At 38.1% G+C, this 17,748-nt stretch overlaps 1 protein-coding gene across 1 annotated transcript; it reads left to right on the top strand.

The window, feature by feature from the left end:
* Window positions 1-9,543: 9,543 nt before the first annotated feature.
* LOC309840093 (olfactory receptor 52Z1P-like) lies at window positions 9,544-10,515 on the top strand (the record flags this gene model as incomplete). The annotated part of the gene is made up of 1 exon (XM_082682160.1): window positions 9,544-10,515. One exon carries the CDS (start codon window positions 9,544-9,546, stop codon window positions 10,513-10,515), a length of 972 nt encoding a protein of 323 aa, XP_082538286.1.
* Window positions 10,516-17,748: the final 7,233 nt, after the last annotated feature.

The raw sequence follows: 17,748 nt of genomic DNA, 5'->3' as shown, positions 1-17,748 counted from the left end.
AAAGAGAAAATCCTGAAAGCAGCCTGGGAAAAGAAGTCTGTAACATACAATGGTAAAAATATTAGATTGGCAGTGGACTTAACCACAGAGAACTGGCAGGCCAGAAAGAACTGGCATGATATATTTAGAGCACTAAACAAGAAAAACATGCAGCCAAGAATACTATATCCAGCTAGGCTATCATTGAAAATAGAAGGAGAAATAAAAAGCTTCCAGGACAAACAAAAACCGAAAGAATTTGAAGACACCAAACCATCTCTACAGGAAATATTGAAAGGGGTCCTCTAAGCAAAGAGAGATCTGAAAAGTAGTAGATCAGAAAGGAACAGAGACAATATACAGTAACAGTCACCTTATAGGTACAATGGCACTAAATTCATATCTCTCAGTAGTTACCCTGAATGTAAATGGGCTAAATGCCCCAATCAAAAGACACAGGGTGGCAGAATGGATAAAAAAAACAAAAACCCATCAATATCCTGCCTACAAGAAACTCATTTTAGACCCGAAGACACCTCCAGATTTAAAATGAGGGGGTTGTTTTCCACCTCTAATGGACATCAAAGGAAAGTTGGGATGGCAATCCTTCTATCAGATCAATTAGATTTTAAGCCAAAGACTATAATAAGAGATGAGGAAGGACACTATATCATACTCAAAGGGTCTGTCCAACAAGAAGATCTAATAATTTTAAATATCTATGCTCCTAACATGGGAAAGCCAACTATATAAACCAATTAATAACAAAATCAAAGAAACTTATTGACAATAATACGATAATTAGTAGGAAACTTTAACACTACCCTCACTGAAATGGACAGATCATCCAAGCAAAAGATCAACAAGGAAATAAAGGCCTTAATTTAGGGATTCTGATCCTTTTTAAATTTTTTTAATTTTAATTTCAATCATATGTATGTTAGTTTAAGGTGTGCAATGTAGTAATTCAGCACTTCTATGGATCACCCTGTACTCATTAGGGGACCTGAACTTCTTACTCCCATCACCAGTTTACTTTACTTTACTTACTTACTTACTTACTTACTTACTTACTTATATGAGAGAGAAGGAGAGAGAGAGAGCACAAAAGCAGGGTAATTGGCAGAGGGGCAGGGAAGGGACAGGAGGAGAATCTCAAGCAGACTCCACTGAGCACAAAGTCCAATGTGGTTCTCCGTCTTAAGACTTTGAGATCATGACTTGAGCCAAAACCAAGAGACTGAAGTTTAACCAGCTGAATCACCCAGGTGCCCATCCCCATAGTTCTTTTGTTTTATTTCTTAATGAGTAGAATCATATGTCATTTGTCTTTCTCTGTAGGGAGTCAGACTCTTAATGAAGGACAAATGAATGGCTAGGAAGTAGCAATATATCATGCCAGGTAGATGATATTAAAGATTAAATATAAAATCAAAAACTTCACAGTACGGCTGTGTCTGTTGTAGAGGGAGCAGGTACAGTTAGAAGAACTAACTGACTTCTCCTTAGCCTCTTCCTGTAGAGGAGGTCAGAACTGGAAATTAACACATACAGTGTATGAAATCAAAATTTAATTAGTAATAACATTTCTGTCAACACCTAAAGATGATCATGGATATGAACTTCCACGAATAAATCTTAATTCTACAAATAACTATAAGTCCATGTCATATCCACCAGTTTTCTAGGTCTCTTTATGAAGACCTTACTGATTTAATATGGCAGTATGTATTTTTTTTATTGCTGACCAAGCTGTTCTTCTCCACAAGCGAGATGAGAGAACACGAGCATTAAGGAAGAGAGTGATTCTGGTGGCCACACTGAAGGCATCCAAAATGTCCTTGATTTAAACAAAACAAAACAAAAACACCACCACTATCAATCTATGAAAAGACATGGAAGAACCTTCAATGTATATTTCTACATGAAAGAAGCCATCCTGAAAAGGTTAATTAGTCATAACATTACAAGGACATGACATTCCAGAAAAGGCAAGGCTACAAAAATAGTATAAAGATCAGTGTAATGAGGGGTTCAGGAAGAGGGAGGGAGACATGAATAGGGGGAACACGGAGAGTTTATAGGATAACAAAGGTGTTCTGTGTGATACTCTAATGGTGGGTACATGACATTATGTACGGGTAACCCCTGGTTTTCGAAAGTTCATGTTATGCCATTTAGCTCTCATGAAAGACCTACATTAGTACCTATTTTTAGCACCTGAAAGAAATCTGAAGAGTATTTCCACTTTTATAAAAGAGATGAAATTCAAATTAGCTTTAAGTGTGTGTTTTGCATTGATCCATTGCAGAGGCAGCGAGAGCAGCCCCTCCAAGCTCCTCTCCCAGGAAGAACACTCCACATCACTGTATCAAAACCTCGTAGTTTCACACAGTGTCAGTGAGCATCTGTGCTTTATCCTGATTGATTTTGAACATCTGTTCATAAGATATGTCCCAAAGTATCAGCAAACTCTAAGAGCAGTTATTTTGGGGGTCTGGGAATGCTCAACAGATTTTCCTTGTGAATTCATGTTGATTGCTTCTTTGGTGCCATAATGACTCAGGAAAGGTTTAATAAGAATGCTCTACTTTTACATAGTGGAGAGGAAACATGTACTTGTCAGAAGCATAGAACTGAAGACAGCAAGAGTGATCCTTAATGTAATCTGTGGACTTTGGTTAATAGCGCATCAATACTGGTTCAGTTGTTTAACAAAATCTAACATGCACTCATTGAATTTTAATATAACATGGGAGCCAAGAGGACGTACTAGTAGCTTTGAAAGAAAAATGAATAAGGCAGTAAAAAACAGGGGCAGCTGGGGGGCTCAGTCAGTTAAGTGCTGACCTTTGGCTAAGGTTGTGATCTTGGGAACCTGGGATCAAGCTTCTTCTGGATTTCTGCTCAGTGGGGAATCTACTTCTCCCTCTCCCTCTGTTTGCACTCCCTCTCTCTCAAATAAATAAATAATCTAAAAAAAAAAAAAAGGCAGTCACAAACAGCCAATAACTGAATGTCTAGAAACAGATGGCACTGCTAATTACCACAGCAATGTGGGAATCTGGAAGATAGCATAAAGTCCCTTCACAATGTTGAGGGAAACTACTGGACTCCTGATGATAATAGTAGTCACTTTCAGGTTAATATGGCCACAGACTTCTTTCCTTCCTCAACTTCTGAGGAAAGAAGAGGAGCAAACGTAACAAGCCATGTTTTCATGTGTAGGGAAATAAGCAAAATCAAACAGAAGCCCCACCAGAAAAAGACTGTCTAGGGAAAGATGGTTGGGGAGCAGTAGCTTACTGTTAGTGAGACAGTGGAAACACCAGCCCCTCAAAACACATGCAAAAAAGAGAGTCCACCCCATGGTATAAAATAGTGAGAACATACATGTTGAGTCAGACATTCCTGAAGAGGGGAAATTAAAGGAAGAATTGTGGCCCAGGGAAACAGTCTTGAAAACAGTCTTAAGAAATTGTTGATTTTGGGGCACCTGGGTGGCTCAGTGGTTAAAGCATCTGCCTTCAGCTCAGGTCATGATCTCAGGGTCCTGGGATCGAGCCTCACATCGGGCTCTCTGCTCAGCAGGGAGCCTGCTCCCCCCCCCCCTCTCCCTGCCTCTCTGCCTACTTGTGATCTCGATCTCTCTCTCTATCAAATAAATAAATTAAAAAAAAAGAAATTGTTGATTTTGTGGTAGGGCAAACAATGACAGAAATGGGTGTCAGAGGTGTGTGGGTGGTGTGGTCCATTAAGCATATAAATGTTGGTATTGGCTAAGGTCCTGATCTCAGCATTGAGATGGAGCCCTGAGCTAGGTTCTGTACTCAGCAGGGAGTATGCTTGAAGATTCTCCCTCCTTCTTCCTTAGCCCCTCTCCTGCTCATGTAATCCCCCTGCTGTTTCTAAAATAAATAAATAAACATATAATTCTTTTTTTTTTTTTTTTAAAGAAATGTATGTGAAGTTTGTAAACCACTTTATTCTCCTAGAATCTCTGGCCCTTTTATAAAGAACTGTGTTTGACATTCCTGGAGACCATGAGACATTTCCAATAAAGAGTTTCTTTAGAAGATATATAATTAAAATAAAAATGTTTCTGCTGATAAACCTTTCATCTCCCCTACCTGAAAACACATACACACAATCACACACACACATGTGTCATAGAGAAAGTAGATTATGCCTCTCTAATTTATCCTTAGGAATAATATGTAGATATGGACATAAAATAAGAAAATAAAGACAGAACAGAAATAGACAAGAAATAAATCCTATGTTTTAAGAACTGCTTAAAGTCAGGATAGAAAGAAAAATACAAAATCATTTCAGAAATATTTACTACATTTTCATTCTTTTCTGTTGTGTAACAAACCACCGCAAAACACATTGCCTTAAATAACAATGATTTATCCTTTCTCATAATTCTGTGGGTCAACAATCCAGTTTGAGCTTGACTGTATGGTTGTTTCCTCAAGGAGAAGGCTGTGGTCACTCAGCAGGGCAGCATTTGGCTTGGAACTCCACTGAGTTGCAAGGTCCACAGATTGCTTTCCCATGCCTGGTGCCTTTGTGCTCATGTACATAGTCATACTCTACCCATGGTGATAGCTTCTTCATGTTATTGGTTTAACCCCATTGTGGTCCTACTCCTAACACAGGTGACAGGCTTTGAATAAGAAACAAGGTCGAGGGTGGCTCAGTGGGTTAAAGCCTCTGCCTTCGGTTCAGGTCATGATCCCAGGGTCCTGGGATCAAGCCCCACATCGGGTTCTCTGCTCTGCAGGGAGCCTGCTTCCTCCTCTCTCTCTCTGCCTGCCTCTCTGCCTACTTGTGATCTCTGTCTGTTAAATAAATAAAATCTTAAAAAAAAAAAAAAGAAACAAGGTCGAAGTTCCAAGATTTACTTACTAACTTTGGTTCAGTAACCTGAAACCATCACCATCATTCTTGCTACTTAATTGGTCAAAACACCTGTCATCCCAGGTTCAATGGGAGGAGACGTGGGCTTGCCTTCAAATGATAGCGGGTGCATGCACCCATAGAAAAGGGTGTGATTACAGTCAGCTTCTCAGATTACCTTCCACAGTGTCCAAATATTGTAATAGGAATTCACAAAGAATAATAAGCAAGAGAGAAGAAAGTAGTGTAAAGGTCTATTGATCGAGAAAAATGAAAAATATTTACACATACATGTAGGAAAGCATTCTCTGAAAAGTAATAAGAGCAAAACCAAACAATAAAATCAAACTGAAACTAAGGTTATAATTATAACCTTTGTAAAACAAACAAACAAACAAACAAAACAGAAATCCCAATGCACTTAGAGAAGAGTTATAAAGACTAGAAAGTTAAAAAAAAAAAGAAAAAGAAAAAGAAAAAAAAAGTCCAACAGAGAACATAAAAATCTACATAAAAATCCAAATAAGCTGGGTTATAGACATTAAGGAACACTAGCTCTGAAACTATTGATGCACTATATTTTGCCCAAATTGAATTTAAATTAAGAAATCCAAATAAGTGTCTATAGTAGCTAAGGACATTTCTTGACCCTTCTGATGCTAATTCTACCAGGTGACCCATGGAAGAGACAGAAAGCCAAGGAGCCTTAAGACTTCAGGTAAATAAGAGGCCAGAATTCAGTATTAGCCGCCTTCTAAAAAGCATACAATGCTTCTACATGTGGCCTTGACCATCTTCATTTGCAGATGTCTCCATGGGAACAGGCTGTGACGGCACTAGCGGGAGCCTCTGCCACACAAAGAGAACTGCATATTTAATGGAAAGTGTGTGTTAACTTGGGTCATGCGAGAGTGCTGTGCAGAGGACAACCTGCACACGCAGTATATGGGAAGGATGGGGTGGGGGCGCTTCTTCCTGAAGCCAACCTGGGCCTTCTCCTTCCAGGAGTGAGTGGAGTGACACTCACTGGGGGCTGACACTCTTGAGCCCGAGAGATGCCCAGAGGAGCTATAAATACCCAGCTCCCCATTTCTTCACCACATCGTGAACATCATATGTCTTTTTTCTTTTTTTTACCTCTCAACTAGTTAAATATCTTCAGGATCCTAGAAAATGTAGGTAAGAATTTGATTTTTGCTCAACAAGGACATGTAGAAAAAAGACATCAGAAAAACAAAAAGGAAAGGAAAGCAACGGAAAGGAAGAAAATCATAGGAACCACAGAAGCTGCTCAGTCTTCCTTGATCTTGATCATCTTGTGTTTCTCTCATCCCTGACCCCTGAGGTACAGTGCGGCTGTGACTGGACTGCCTGGGCAATTGTAATGACTCTTCAGAGTCTCTTCCTAAACGGATTGTCTGCAAAGTGCACAAGTATGTATTTTTCTTTCTGAATATGTTTATGCACTGGTTGTTTATCTTTGATATGTGGCTCTGAATGTTGGGCAGACATGCATCAAATTTGTTGTAAGGTCCAGTAATAGGATAGGGCTCAGAAGATAAACAAGCCTAATAGTTAAAGATCATGTATATTTGTCTATACACAAACTCATGCATGCCTTTTTTCCAAAGAGTTCACTGGATATTCACCATATAGTAGGCGCTGAGCTTAGCACAGAGTAAGAAGTTGAGGCTCCCTATACAATAATGATGTTACACTAGTGCTCGAGCAAGAATAAAACTCCTTTTCTAGGCCTATTACATTCCCTGTGCTGAACTGCCTACACCTTATAAAACTAACATAACAGATTAGAGGTGAAAATTACAGTGGGAATTATGTGTCTGGTGTGAGATGGTAAGTCTTGGCCTTTGTGGTTACTCTAAACCAGTCCTTTTAAAATAAAATATTTATTTCACATATTTTAAATTGGAAGACTAACCTTTGAATTAGGATATTTTTAGTGGTAATGTTTTGAGAATTTGACTCAACCAGTATTTAAATCCAATCTATGTGCCCGAGTTACACTGTCCCTGTCGCCACACACTGCCTCCATGCATGCATTCCTGATTCAGTCAGAATGGGCCAATAGGAGTATTGTGAAGAAATGCTTCAGGGAGCCCCAGAGCTGTAAGTTAGGTAGCTGCAGGCGATAATGCTTTGCCCAAACGAAACCAAATAAGATAAACCAGATCACTGGTGTCCCAAAAGATCAGAAGAACATCTACAAAATTTGTTTTGTTTCTCTTTGACCTCTATTTCTGAGTTTCTTTCAACACTTAGACTCTCCTCTCCCCCATCTCTGATGTCCTTATGAAGCCCCACACACTACACATCCCCTCCTCATAACTGCACTTGACTCACATACATGGCTCTGGCATAGGTCTGGGCTAGGCACACTCCCACATTAATCTTTTCTCTCACCCTCTAAACCCCACAACCCCATTTAAAATAAATTTTCAAGGTTTAATTTTAGCTCTATATAAAATGGTTAAATAATTGGTATATGTAATCAAAAGAGATAGAGACACTTAAGCATCTCAATATTTTCTTACAGCATTTTCAAAGAATCCCGTATCACCTTAAGGAAAGGCCTGATGGGGTGATGATTTACGTATTATACATTCTAACCTCTATCAAAACACAAGGTCCAATGGACTACTGAGAACAAACTAGTGGCTGCCAGAGGGGCAGGGGGCAGAGATGGGTACAATGGGTGAAGAGTAGGGGGAGATGGAAGCTTCCAGTTGTGGAATTAATAAGTCACAGGTATTACGAAGACATTGCATGGTGACCTACGAGAAGTATCCTTATGGCCAGTAAAACAAAGCACATAGACTTGTCCAATCATGGTATGTGGTAAAGTGAAACTAGTGAAATATTGTATGTAAATTATACTTCAATTTAAAAAAAAAAAAAGAAGAAAAAGAAATGGCATCAACACATTTCAATCCTATGACATGAAGTGCCAGAATATTGACCACTTAATGAAAAATAAAAGTAGACATGGTAAAATAATAGTGTGCAATGATCTGACTCCAATGAGACCAAGGGATAAAAGGCAAACATCCCCTGAGTCCTTGTTCCTCTTCAGAAATGCAGTCAGCTAGCTTTTACTTGAGAATGGGGATTAGGGGAGTTTGGAAGCCACTTGTCCTCCACTTGTTTGCATCCATGTCTCTATCCCTGTTCATATGTACTTGCTTATGTGTGTACAACCCTCATACACACATCCCACTCCAATGTTACATCTCCGAGCCTGCTTTTCACACAAGATTTCTCCTGCTTTTATCTATATTCTTTTGGGACGACAGAAAAATGGTAACCAGTAAATTATCTTCCCTCCCATTTATGGAAGGACTGGGAACCTCTATCTCAAAATGTGAAACTTTAATATTTGCTGCTGTGGAGGTATTTTGAAATAATAAATATGTTGTTTAATTTTTTTATAAAGATTTTATTTATTTGTTTGACAGAGATCACAAGTAGGCAGAGAGGCAGGCAGAGAGAGAGGAGGAAGCAGGCTCCCTGCTGAGCAGAGAGCCTGATTCAGGGCTTAATCCCAGGACCCTGGGATCATGACCTGAGCAGAAGGCAGAGGCTTTAACCCACTGAGCCACCCAGGAGCCTCTATGTTGTTTCATTTTTAATCAGTGACCCAAAAGGGAGAGAATATTTTTCTCATCACATGCAGGACATATCCATTTAAGAATGTGACACTCTATGTAGTTTAGGTTTTTACTGTTAATCCTTTAATTTTAAGAAACATGTTGATTTGCAGACCAGAATCAGTGAATTCACCTGTAGATCCTAAATGTCTGGCATAGGCCTCAGCATCAGTTCAGTGGTCAATCAATGAAGAAGAGGGCTAATGTGTTATAGTGCCAGAAATCTATTTTGGGAAAACCTCATTCATTCCTTCTCTCATAAGTAATGAGATCATTTTCGCATGTATCTATTTTACTCAGGGATAACATCAGTGAAAATTTTGATGACGTGTTTTTATACCTAGTGTTATTTATATAGGCAGTAATAGATGGTGGCTGAGATCAGAGCTTTCAAATTTATGCCTGTCTGATTCTGAATCCACTGAGACCTAGGTCAAGAAGCTAAATGTCTTCGGTATTTTTCATCTACAGGAATAATAGTAGTATCCATGTCAAAAATTATTGTAAAGGTCTTTCCAATAGTCTATTGCAAAGTTTTTAATGAGCTGTATTTGAAATGTAACATTAGATATAGGAAGCACTTATTAAATGCTAACTATTTTTTTTTTTCCAAGATCTATTTCAGGGGCGCCTGGGTGGCTCACTCGTTAAGCGTCTGCCTTCGGCTCAGGTCATGATCCCAGGGTGCTGGGATCGAGCTCTGCATGGGGCTCTCTGCTCAGCGGGAAGCCTAGTTCTCCCTCTCCCACTCCCCTTGCTTGTGTTCCCTCTTTCACTGTGTCTTCCATCAAATAAAAAATTAATATCTCTTTTTAAAAAGGTATATTTTAATTCTTCCATGGAAAGAGTCAGAGTACAATTTTAGGCTAGGTAATACATCTCACTGTCCTTCCACAGAGAAGAATATATTTGGGGAAAAAAAATCTAATCAGACATCATTCAGCCTAATGGAGTGTTCCTCAATCGTGACTTGATCAAAGTACTAGGTCGGAATATGATGCCACAGATGCCTCCCTCCTCTTATAATCACAGCAGTCCCCAGGATATGTGGTATGTCCTGATTGGAATCCCAGGACTGGAAGATTTTCACACCTGGATCTCCATCCCCATCTGTTCCATGTATGTTTTGGCTGTCGTAGGCAACGTGCTCTTGATCTTCGTGATTGTGACTGAGCACAGTCTCCATGAGCCCATGTATATCTTCCTTTCCATGCTGGCCTCAGCAGATGTGCTGCTCTCCACAGCCACAGCCCCAAAGATGCTGGCTATCTTCTGGTTCCAGTCCATGGATATATCCTTTGGTTGCTGTGTGTCCCAGATGTTCTTCATACATTTCATCTTTGCGGTAGAATCTGCTATTCTCCTGGCCATGGCATTTGACCGCTATGTGGCCATCTGTCACCCCCTGAGATATACCACGATCTTAACCTCTTCAGTCATTGGGAAGATTGGCATAGCAGCTATGGTCAGGAGCTTCATCATCTGCCTTCCATTCACCTTCCTGGTACACAGACTTAGGTACTGTGGGAGAAACATCATTCCCCATTCCTACTGTGAGCACATGGGCATTGCCAGATTGGCATGTGACAATATCAGGGTCAACATCATCTATGGGCTGACTGTGGCCCTGCTGTCCACAGGACTGGACATTGTGTTCATCATTATGTCTTACACCATGATCCTTTGCACAGTGTTTCAGATACCTTCCTGGGCTGCCAGATTCAAGGCCCTCAACACATGTGCTTCCCACATCTGTGTCATCCTTATGTTCTATGCCCCAGCATTCTTTTCATTTTTTGCCCATCGTTTTGGGGGGGAAACCATCCCTCATCATGTCCACATCCTAGTAGCCAACCTCTATGTGGTGGTGCCCCCTATGCTAAACCCCATCATTTATGGGGTCAAGACCAAACAGATTCAAGACCGAGTAATTCTCCTTTACTCCCGCATCACCACATGTTGTTAAAATGAAGGTTAATGCCTAATGCTGGATATTTCTCAATAAAACACACACACTCACCCACATACACATTACAGTTTGAATGACTAATGGGAATAAAGAAAGTCCATAAATAATCCTCAAAACACATAAAAAAAGGACAGTAAATGCCAAAGTTACCAATGCATTTCCCTAAAGCACTTAAAAGACTTTGAAAAAAAAAAAAAAGATATTCTGAATTCTCCTAGACATGCTATTATTTTGCATTGTAGCTTCTTCTTAAGCAAACATAAGAGAACCCTGTGTAAAGAGGAATACATTTTAGGATTCAACCTAAATGGAGCTTTCTTGGGTAGTGCTGGGAAGTGAAAATGGTGAGTTGCCTTGCTTTTGTAGAGACTGTTGAAATTTTGAGGAAATATGCAACTCTCCTATTGCAGTCAGGAAACACTTGGGCCAGTAGTATGAAGCTAATAAACTCTAATTATCCTCACCTTTTTCTTAAATTAAAATGTGAGTACTAAGATGAGATATTTTCATATTTGCTGATATAACGTCTGCTCAATGGAACAGGCACAGAGTATAGGTTTATTGTATGAACAGATAATACTGAATTGAAACAAATAATAAATTTTATTGACCCATCTGAGACAACACAGACACCTTCAAAGTTAATCTTTTCTTCCTTACATATTGGAAGCATCCTTTTAATAGAGACTTCAATGAGGGAAGGACTAAAAGATTAAAAATGCCATACTCAGGCCATAGATAGAGACAGGAAAGATTACATAGGATGCTGACCCATAATCTTACATAAAAAGTCTGTAGTCACACCAAATATAATTTTCGTAAGCTTGTCTTCAGATTCATTTCTCAATTTCAAGAAAATACTTTTATAATCTCTCCTTCCTCAAAGCCTAGCACATGCTATGAGAATGTGAAATCTGACCTTATTTACATTTGAAGAAAGCAAAAAATGAACTTGGAAGCTATACTTTGAACATTTGCAAACTTTCCAGGGTTAGTCTCTTTTCCTTGTTTTCTATTATGTATATATCATGTTTGTGTGTATATACATATTAATGCACAAATAAGGTAATGTGTGTGTGGTTGTGTGTTTGTGTGTGTGTGTGTATAGTGAAATTGAAATGAAAGGTTGTTTCCAAGTACCTTGGCTTAAAAATATGATATAGTCACTTGGATTTTCAGCAAGTTAACCTATTTTAAAAGTTAAAAATAAACCCTGTGATACTAGAAATCCTTATATGTTTGTCCCACACTAACTGTATAAAACTGTCTTGTTGTGTAACTATTGGTTTTTGACTAGTAAAAGAAATTACTTTAGTACCTTATGTATTGGCTTGTTTTTGAAATGAAATATGCTATAAGATGTATTTGGTATTAAATTAAAAATTTTATTTTGATGATGGTAATTTTCATGAACAGAGACAATAAGGAACCCAACGCACCAAACTGAACCTGGCCAGAATGTCCAGTTGTTTCAGCGTTATTTGTAGAGAAGACTATGCTTTCTCTATTGAAAGATCTTGATACTGTTTTTTTTGTTTGTTTGTTTGTTTTTACTATTTTTAAAATTATTTTTATTAACATATAATGTATTATTTGCCCCAGAGGTACAGGTCTGTGAATCATCAGGCTTACACATTTCATAGCACTCACCATAGCACATACCCTCCCCAATGGATATTGTTTTTCAGAAACAATTCACCTTATAGGTAGACATTAATTTCTTAATTCTATATTCCATAGGATTTTTCAGTGATATGGTAATATGAGTCACTTCATGACTGTAGCTTTCTTAAAATAAAAAATGGACAGGAAATTGAGGTAATTGATTTTACTACTAAATCAATCAGTACTAAATCAATTTACTACTAAAATTGTGGATTGCCAGATTGATGTATGCTTCATAATGAGTACATATGATTTTTTTTTTGAGAAAAATTTTGAGTGATGATCCTTTAAAGATGATTTATTAACCTCTACCTCAAAGCCCTACAAAACTCTGGGAAAAAAAGTTAAACTTATAGGTATTGATCTATTTGTGAAAGTATTTCCTTGTTTCACAATAAAGTGGAAAAAATTTGCTTATCTATTCTACAGGCCGAAGAAAGGTCAGGACAGTCTTTCAATGTATGTTCAAAATGGCCTGAAATTTGGAATAAGACATGCCAAATCAGGAACAAAATCAGGATATGTGATGAAAATATTGTTATAGGAGTTGGCATAATAAAATTGATACCCCAGTTATTTTGAGAAGATACTATTCCCAGCAACAATGTATAGTTTAAGGGTGAAAGGGACTCAGCAGGTTACTAGATTGGAAGACAACAAAATTTAAATAAAATCCATAGAAGAGAAGAAGAGGAGTGGAAAAATTGATAAGCTGGTTTAAACTATTCCTTGGTGACTCAAGACTGAATAAATGATTAGATAACTTGTGCCAATCTGACCTCTGAATCAATTCTATTTAACATGAATCAGTACCATTGTATATGTCTCCTTCACAGACAAGATTCTACAAAGAACATCTAAGATCCTCTGCCATTTTATCTCTATCTCTTCTTCTCCCTGAAATCCATTGTGAATGTCTCCTCCATCCTACTGAAAGGATCCTTTCTAAATTTGTCATCATCTGTATTGCCTCAATTTCACTTAAGTTAGCAGCATAAGAGAAAGTCTAGAAACCAGACAAATCATGTCAAGGAGAAAGGTATCATGTGCATAAGTGTTCTTGAATTCATCCTTTGTTCTAATGATAAAAGAATTCTTCTCCCTTTATTTCTAAAAAATTGAAAGCATATATGTCTTCTTTTTACTTGCATCAAGAGCAGATAACATGATTCCTCCACATCTATGAGGCATAAAATATCTGCATTCTGAGAGAAGGGTGGTAGAAAAGAGGAAAAAAAGGTATAAAAGGGAGGAATGAGAGAAATATCACCAGATTGTCAGTAACTAGTTCAGAGTTCTGCATGGTAAAATTTATGTTTTTATGTATGTATGTATGTATTTATTTATTTATTTTATTTAGATTCAATTAACCAACTTATCACACATCATAAGTCAGGAGTAGTATTCAATAATTCATCAGTTATGTATAACAAGCAGTGCTCATCACATCACGTGTCCTCCTCAACGCCCAGCACTGGACTACTCCATCCTCCCACCCTACTCCCCTCTATCAACCCTCAGTTTATTTCCTATGATTAAGAGTCTCTTTTGGCTTTTTCCCTTTCTGATGACTTCCCATTTAGATTTCCCTCCTTTCCCCTATGATTGTCTCTGCTGTTTCTAATATTCCACATAGAGTGAAACCACATGATACTTGCCTTTCTTTGATTGAGTTATTTTGCTCATCACAATACCCTCCAGTTCCATCTACATCGATAGAGGGAACATGCCCCCAATGTCATAAAAGCCATCTATGAAAATCCCACAGCAAACATCATTCTCATTGGACAAAAACTGAGATCTTTTCCCCTAACGCCAGGATCAGGACAAGGTTGCCAACTCTCACCACTATTCTTCAACATAGTTCTAGAAACCTTGCCTCAGCAATCAGACAATGGAAAGAAATTAAAAAAAAATCAAATTGGTAAAGAAGTCTAACACTCACTCTTCTCAGATGACAGGATGTGTTATGTGAAAAACCCAAAAGACTCCAACCCAAAACTGCTAGAACTCCTACAGGAATTCAAGAACATGGCAGGATATGAAATCAATGCAGAGAAATCAGTTTCACTTTATACACTAACAATGAGACAGAAGAAAGAGAAATGAAGGAATTAACCCCATTTACAATTGCACCCAAACCATAAGATACCTAGGAATAAACCTAACCAAAGGGGTAAAGGATCTATACTCTAAAAACTACAGAATAATTGGGGGCGCCTGAGTGGCTCAGTGGGTTGAGCCGCTGCCTTCAGCTCAGGTCATGATCTCAGGGTACTGGGATCGAGTCCCGCATCGGGCTCTCTGCTCAGCAGGGAGCCTGCTTCCCTCTCTCTCTCTCTCTGCTTGCTTCTCCATCTACTTGTGATTTCTCTCTGTCAAATAAATACATAAAATCTTAAAACAAAACAAAACAAAAACTACAGAATAATTGAGGAAGACTAAGAAATGGAAAAATAATTATTGCTCATGATTTAGAAGGATAAAGATTGTTAAAATGCTATCTAAAGAAATCTACAGAATCAATGGTACCCCTATCAAAATACTATCCACATTTTTTATTAATATTTTATTTATTTGTTTGACAGAGAGAAAGAGCACAAGTAGCAGAGAGGCAGGCAGAGAGGAAGGAAGCAGGCTCCCTGCTGAGCAGAGAGCCCGATGTGGGGCTTGATCCCAGGACCCTGGGATTATGACTGGAGCCGAAGGCAGTCACTTAACTGACTGAGCCACACAGGCGCCCCACTATCCACATTTTTAATAGTGCTGGAACAAATACTTCTAAAATTAGTATAGCAGGATTTGGAAATATACATCATAACTGGTCATTCAAAATTTACAAAAATAGCTTCAATAAAATAAAAAATCTGAGGATGAGACTGTAGGGGAATGAGAGTAAATATGTGAGAAAGAGATATTGTGGATACAGACTTTTTGTTCCAATAGTGCATTAGTGAACAAAGGGTCCTAAGGATATTTATAGAATCCATGGCATAGGAACATGCCCACGTCTAAGTGTTCTTTAGAAGTTCTTCCGAATGAGGATGATAGTTCATATATTTATGAACTCATAAAAATACAACTTGTGTGTATTAATTTCTCTACATTTACCCTGTGGGGGAAATGAAGAGAGAAGAGCAGTTAGATTCTACAGGTTATAGAAATGAATTCAGAGACACCAGCTGTGGATGGACCCCAAAGGGCATTATTCTGAGCTGCTGAGAGCCTCCTGGACTGGCCTAGTGGTGAGGTAATCTCTCAGGTCATAATCAGACCTCCTCCTTCTCCACATTCTCTGGGGAATATTTTAGTTAGTAGTCAGCAGCTTTCTTCTACAATTCAAGGTCAATAAATTCATGCTGCTGCCTCAGCATGATACAGACCTTGCTGTGAATTTTGTTGGAGGATGAATCCACCAACATGACCTCAGAAAGCCTTACAGAATAGGATTAAATTTGTTTTGCAGGACAGAGAACAGCAGGAAATGTTATATTCCTGCTCATATTTTGGATATGGCCCAAGCAGCAAAGATCCAACCTTTTCTACCTGTCTACCACCATCTGTACCTGTCAGGTAATGTTCCCATGGCAGCTCCTTTCTCCTGAATAAGTCAGACAATGGGATTGTTACTAAAGGATTCCTATTCAGTAGATGGTTAGGGGATCATGAGCTTGCTGACATAAAACAGCAGTTGTGGAGAGTCTAGGAAAGAATGACATAAATGAACCCTGTTTTTTTTTTTTTTTTAAAGGACAGCAAATATTTTTCTATTGTACAACTTGAGAATATCATGATTATGCAATTTTTCAAAGCAATGATCTTTATCAGAGAAGAACTCTCGTATAGGGACTAAAAGCCCAAATCTTTTGAAAATTCAGTCATTAGGGAATTGTGGTGATCAAATTATCATTAGTTGCTCCACAGCCCTCTCCTGAATCATTTCTGGTATCCCAAAGTCTGCCCTCTGTCTTCTTTCTATTTCTAGGATGGAGTTCCTTTTAAGGAACCTATATTTTCACCCTTTTATTTTCTATTTATTTTTGATGCTTGAGCTCCAAAATGATCAAAGTATTCACGTGATGTGTGTATTATTGAGAATAAATAGGCCTAAATGTACCCATCTTTTGCTATTGGTAAATCAAAAAATCATGGAACCCTAGAAACTAACCTCTATTCTCGCTACGTCACCCATTTATCTATGTCCTTTAGTAAAGAAGAATGAGTTCCTTTGCCTCTACATTGTTGCTCGGGATTTCCTTGCCTCCTAGATATTTCTTGCCTCTAGTTATTCTGAAATGGGTATGACAGAATTTCTGCTATTTACATATACAACTCATTTTAGTGAATTCCATGTTAGTAATAGAGACTAAATAAAATAGAGTTTTGTTAGTAATGTAAAAAAAAGCATGGAACATTAGGAGAAGGATAGGAAAAATGAAGGGGGGGGCGGAGCTGGAGGAGGAGAAAAACCATAGGAGACCATGGACTCTAAGAAACAAGAGAAACAAGCAGGCTTTTAGTGGTGAGGGTGTAGGACAAAGGGTTAGCCTGGTGATGGGTATTAAGGAGAGCACATATTGCACGGAGCACTGGGTGTTATACACAAACAGTGAATCATGGAACACTACATCAAAAACTAATGACGTACTGTATGGTTACTACCATAACATAACATAAGAGAAAAAAGAGGTACATTTACTCTGATGAACATTGAGTAATGTATGGAATTGTTGAATCAGTATATTGGACAATTGAAACTAATACAACACTATGCCTATTATATTGGAGTTTTAAAAAATTGAAAAAATTTATCACTATGCCTGGAATTAAAAAAATAAATTGAAAAAATGTTATCTCTAAAAATAATATGGAACTTTGATCCAGATTATAAAAATTACATGGATTTGAATCTTTTCTCGAGCTCTACCTCACATCCTTTTGAAAGGACATGCATTCATACATAGATATATAGATATATAATGTATAGATAGATATAGATACCTAAGTATATTATGCTCTTGGGTGGAGTTGTTTCTATCTCTCTTCTCTTTCATTCGAGCCCTTGATAACAATATACTAGATAGAATTTGACTATTTGCTTGTACAGACTAACAATTCCTGACTCAGAGATAGTGGGTTTACTTAAGGATTACCTGCAAATTTGGATAAGGTGAGATTTATGAAAATCTGATTAATGTACAATTTGCATACAAAATGAACAAACATCATTATTTTGTCCACAGGTCCAGAAGGACATGTAGAAAGGTCAGCAGTTGATTTCCTTATTCAGATGATCTGGTGATTCTAATGCATTTCACCTGCCATACACCTAATCTCTTCTTGTGGACTAGTGCTTGGGGATGTCCTCCCTCAAAACATTGATGTGCGTCAAAGGGTCAGTCTTTTTTCCATTAACAATATAGGTGAAATGGATGATATGACCTTAGACTTCGGCCAGAATCAGAGAAGCTCACTATGATGATTTTCGATAAAAATGGAGTAGAGAGGAAGAAAACCACTGACTGAAATACTTCTTTCATTTGGTTCTGGAGACACAAAGACATT

The sequence above is a fragment of the Mustela nivalis genome, assembly GCF_964662115.1.
Source record: "Mustela nivalis genome assembly, chromosome: 9".
NCBI lineage: Eukaryota > Metazoa > Chordata > Mammalia > Carnivora > Mustelidae > Mustela > Mustela nivalis.
Note: the sequence above shows the minus strand (reverse complement) of the source record. Positions and strands in the feature narration are given on the sequence as shown.